At 61.9% G+C, this 5,187-nt stretch overlaps 1 protein-coding gene across 1 annotated transcript in view; it reads right to left on the bottom strand.

Annotated features, from left to right (window-relative positions):
• The window catches only part of RNPEP (arginyl aminopeptidase), a 6,791-nt gene extending 2,521 nt beyond the window's left edge, over nucleotides 1–4,270 (bottom strand). Inside the window, 4 exon segments of the mRNA XM_023534775.1 lie at nucleotides 742–885; nucleotides 1,253–1,320; nucleotides 2,085–2,441; nucleotides 2,443–4,270. Coding sequence (XP_023390543.1) covers nucleotides 742–885; nucleotides 1,253–1,320; nucleotides 2,085–2,441; nucleotides 2,443–2,504 — 631 coding nt within the window. The 5' untranslated portion in view covers nucleotides 2,505–4,270.
• Between the last annotated feature and the right edge of the window lie 917 nt (nucleotides 4,271–5,187).

Genomic DNA, 5,187 nt, shown 5'->3' with positions numbered 1-5,187 from the left:
GTCATCTGGGTCACCGCCTGGAAGAGCACAGCCGATGAGACTTGAGCCTTGTGACCTGTCCCCTGTAGGGTTCTTCCCCAGCTCCGGGCCCCACGACAACCTGGAAGCGGTTGGGGCCAACTCCCCAACACAGCGGGGCAGGCCGCCTCGGGCACCCCAGGGAGACCTGAGGGTGCTGCTCACTGGATCTGGGACGAGGACAAAGAAGCCGGCCCCGCGGTCCCCTCGCGCGGGCGGGCTCCACAGACTCCCGGGACCGAGCCCTGGGCTTGGGCGGGGCCAGCCCCACCGGTTACAGTCCCCTCCGCTCCCAGGAGAGTGGCATTCTCGCCTAAAACGAGCGGGTCACGGGTCCACCGTCGGTGCCGTGGGCTTCAGCTGCACTAGGCGGTTTGGGATCTGTCCCACACGGGACTAAAGTTAAAAATGCGTGGCCTTGGACGAACCATTTAACACATACGGGGCGTGGCCACATCCTCTGCAAAACCCGTGGGCCCGACTTGAGCACAGAAAAGCAATGGAAGGGACTCTTAAGATGACAGGGACAAAGCTGCACAAACGCAGGGCAGTGGGACGTCCCCGAGGACACAGAACCAGACAGAGCTCCAGGGTGGCCAAGGGTCGCCCTGGGGGTCCCATCCCCCAGAGTGTCCTTGGGCGCACTGATCGACATGCAGCTTGATGGGCGTGGGGACCGTGGGGTGGGAGAGTGGAGGGGTGTCCAGCACAGGGGCCCCCGACCTGGTTCAGTCTTCACTCGGAGCTTGTTGAGTGGGTGACCCTCGCCGGTGACGTGCATGTGCTGACGAAGCAGGGCCCGCCAGGTGGCGGCTTCTAGGTGTAGGCAGACCGGGGGCAGAAGGAAACCGGAGGCCCAGCAGAACCCTCAGCGGCAGCACACACCTGTGGAACTGACCGGCCAGGCGTGCTGCCCCCTGGTGGCCACGAGGAGACAGCGCACTCAATGCCGGCCCCTCCTGGGGCCTGAGACAGAAGCTGACTGAGCCCCAGCCCCCCACTGCCCCAGACAGAGACGGGGACCACCTCTATCCTCTGACAGGTCCCCCTGCCCCCGACAACCCTAACACATGCAGCGGTAAGAATTTGAACTGCTGTAAAAACAGACTTTCATCTGACTCCTCCCGTCAGACAAGACAAACCATCACCCAAATCTCCCTAAGGGTATCCGCCTCTCCTGGCTCTAAAAATCACCACGGGAGGGGTGCAGGGCACGGGGACCGGGTGTCAGAACCAGCCACCTCTGCCACTCGCCAGAGGCTGAGCCTGGGCGAGTTGCTAGCCTCCCCCAGCCTCCGGCTCCTGTCTGCACAGGGGTCACGTCGTCTGCTCATGGGGCTCGTGGCAGCTGCTGGGGACAGACTCGGACAAAAACGTCAGTTTTTACCAACTTTCTCAGCGACAAGGGGCAGGATGTGCTCGAAAGGCTTTAAGACACTCAGATCCAGAAAGTAAGCTTCTAAAACCATCGGAGACGTGCATGGACATTTACATGTAAAGATGTTTCTCAAAATATATTTCACTGGAAAGCCGGAGCCACCTAGCTAACGACTGGAGAGTGAATAAATTATGAAACATCCACACCATGCGGCTGCAGAAGAAAATTCAATGATTTGGGAAGATGTTTAAGTTAAAAAACAAAAAACAAAAAAAACCACACGGCTATAAAATCGTGTGCTGCCTCTAAGTCATGCACACACAGAAAAACGCTGGAAAGACACACGGATTATCTCTGAGCAGTGAGATGATGGATAAATGTTTCGTGGTGTACTTTCCCGCATACGCCCAAGTAGATTTTGATCAGAGAAATAAAATGGTAAATGTCATCTTCTTGAAAGCACCTGGTACCTGCTGGGTCTTCGGTAGCAAGACAGTACTGAGCGTGCTTTGCACGCACACGCTGCTGAGCGGCTGGGCACATTTCTCGTGCTGAGTCAGACGGGACTCGTGTACGAAGTGGAGTGAGACCTGCTACACGAGGCTGCTGGGAGACTGCGAAGCATGGTCTTTCTCTCACCGAACCTGGCACGAAGCTGGTGTGTGCAGCAGGCCACGGCTGTCATGACGATCCCAGGTAACTGTCCCCCAGGGGCTGCCCGGCTTCGGGGAGAACAGAGCACCACGTGGCTTCCACTGAGGTGAGCGGCACTTTCACCACGAGCCCACCTGGTAGCTCGTGACGTCCACACACACCCGCTGCCCCTCGGCCTTGTCCCGTCACACCCACGAGTCCCCGGGAACCCCAGACCGCCCTGGCCTCCTGGCCCGAGGGCTGGAGGAGCGTGGAGACCCACCTCTGGGCTGCACGGTGAAGCCCTCGTCCAGCCAACTGTCCCCAGTTGGCGTTGGTGACCAGGCTCCCAAACCAGCTGTGGGAGATCCCGTGGGTGATGACGTCCGCCAAGGATGGTCCCCCGGGAGCAGGCAGGGGTGACAAAGGTCAGGTACGGCTTCTCCATTTCTCCGAATAGGGAGCACAGTGGCATGAGGAGCGGGTCATACTTGCAGGGCAAGCGGGGGTCATGGGAGGCCTCGGCGCCAGGGCAGGCCCCGCACCACCATGCCCTTCTCGCCTCCTCGGCACCCTGAGATGTGGCCGCTGGACCCGCAGCGGACGTCCCGGGCTGGGGCCGGCATGACACCAGGCCCCTGGGGCCCAGGTCTGCTCTCCAAGAGCTGCTGCCCCACTGTCCTAAGCACCCCGCGCTCCCTGGCAGCCAACCTGGGGTCGCAGAGACCCCACGGAGCCGTTTTCCTAAGGTGTCTGCCGTCGGAGGGTGTCGAAGGAAAACACGGGGTGCCGAGCAGCCTCTGGTGACCAGGAGGCACGATTTCGTCACCTCCGTCACCTGCCCGGTCTACTCAGCAGCAGTGAGCTGGGCCTGGCTCACGCCTTCACCTCTGGCGTCGGGGGACTGCCCCAGAGGACAGAGGGCAGAGAGCGGGCAGCCAGGGGCAGGACAGTCCTGTGAAGGACGTGCAGAACGGGAAGCCCACGGCGTCACATCTGAAAGACGAAATACTCTCAACAAAGCAGGAGACGAGGTGGCCAGCTGGAGGGAGGGCTGGGGCCTGAGCAGGAAACGAGGGACCGGGAAGGTGTCACAGAGCTAAGGAGGGTGAGGCGCAAAGACAAAGGCCGCTGAGCTTCGGGAGGCGAGGCCATGGAGAAACCCCAAAGCCGCCCTCGACCCCAGTGCTGGGCGGGTTGTCCACGGGGAGCAAAAGGTCACCAAAGGTCACGTGACAGGGCAGGAGGCTGAGGGATGCTGGTACGAGTCATGTCCTCAAGGAACCACTGTGTGGCGCTCTGCCAGCAGCATGCGTGCCCCATAACTACAAGGTTAGGGCTCAGCTATGTGGGCCACCCAAAACACTGTCACTAGTACGTACATTTCTGTCAAAAGAACTTATGGTGGCTCAAACAGAACCTCATCACCAGGATTCCAGTGCAGAGGTCTGAACAGAAACACCTGGATCTGCGCCCCGGCTCGGCACCTCTGACTCTGCACAGCTCAGCTTGTGCATCTGCAGAACGCGGACGGTGACAGCCCCCGGGCCAGTCTGCACCAGCACGGGGGCAGGTCACACACACAGGGGCTGCTGGGCACACGTCCCTCCACCGCTGGGATCTGCATGGGTCTCAGGGCTGCGTTTGGTGGCGCCTTTGCAAGAAGACCCTCCCATCCAATGCGACCCCCAAGACCAAACGGGTGACCCATGAGGCAAGGACAGTCCTCCGGATGGGGGAGGAAAAGCCTATCACCAGCTCAATGGACTCTGTCACTGGACTGATGGGCTGTGCTGTCATTCATTACAGAGAGCTCAAAAGCATCGTTATTGTCCAGTGTGCTGAGAATAGACTGTTCTCTCGTTTGCCACAGAAAGTTCTCTCTCTCCCTGATGGAGCCTTAATGAGAGCAAATTCTCTAAAATAACATTCCTGTACTTATCCATTTTCCTGTCACCTGCCAAGATGACATCCCCTTGGTCACCTATCACCCTATCAGGAAGATGGCCCTTTCTGAAAGCGGGGCGCTGGTCCGTCAAGGCTGGTGCTGCTCTGAGTGTGTGTGGGACACAAGTGCCAGTGGACCCGGGAGGGGGGACCGTGATCCTGGAGGTGCCAGAGGCCCAGCCATGGGGCCTGTGGCCGGTAACCAGCCCTGTCAGGGCCCCAAAGCCTGCAGGGACTGAGAGCAGGGCTAGAGACGGCGCCCTCCCCGCCCTGTGTGCTCCCCCCACCCCCGGGCCTCTCACGCCGGCAAAGCTGCACCCTGGGGACTCCACTGCGGGCCGTCCAGCGCGACCGCCTGAGCCCCAGCCGGACGCTGCAGGAGGCCAGGGCAGCAGCCTGCGCGGTGGCCCCAAGGGCCACTGCAGACACAGGCTGGGGGGCGGGGCAGGCGGACAGAAGGAGCCCGCCTCCAAACGCTCCGACGCGGGGGGCCAGGCCCCAAGCAGCTCCATTCTCGGGGGTCACCCCAGCTCTGCCTGCAGGGCTGCGGCCTCCCACCCGGGCCCAACTTCCCCGAAACCGGGTCTCCCAATGCAGGGCCACCAGGTAGGAGGGGACGGGCTGGGACACTGGGAAGAAGACCATGCTCGGACCTCTCCTCCCACAGCTGTGAGCGCTCATGACCGCTGTGAAGCCGCCGGGACCTGCCCACAGAGACCGCTCGGACGCTGCAGGGAGACAGTCCCGGCGACCGGCTCCAGAGCAGCACGGCGCGTGGTGACGGCAGCGGTCAGGCCGGCTCCGTCCAGAAACTGAACTGTGCTAGGTGTGGGAGTCAGCGCGGGTCTGACTCCGGAGGTGGAGGGGTTTTCCGGCGGGGCCTACTGCTGGGTGGACACGTACCTGATGGACCCGGCTGTTTCCAGGCCCCAACCGCGCGCCTCACCTCCCTCGGGGCGGCCAACGTGCGCTTCACGGCGGGCGACGCCAAGCCGGGTAGAGGGCCGGTTCGGGACAGCCTGGCCCGGGGTGACCGCGAAGGGGTTCCCCTTCCCTGCCGTCTGCTCCAGGGCCAACCAGCACACCCAGGGGACCGAAGGACACCACTGAACCGACACCCCCAGTGAGCGCGGTCCTCCCAGGGCTAAGCAGCGGGCCGGCGCCGAGTTTCCCGTCACCTTAAGTCCCCCTTACGATCGCCCGCCAGCCCC

The sequence above is a fragment of the Pteropus vampyrus genome, unplaced genomic scaffold (genome assembly GCF_000151845.1).
Source record: "Pteropus vampyrus isolate Shadow unplaced genomic scaffold, Pvam_2.0 Scaffold131, whole genome shotgun sequence".
Classification (NCBI taxonomy): domain Eukaryota; kingdom Metazoa; phylum Chordata; class Mammalia; order Chiroptera; family Pteropodidae; genus Pteropus; species Pteropus vampyrus.
This window is presented reverse-complemented; position numbering and strand designations above follow the sequence as displayed.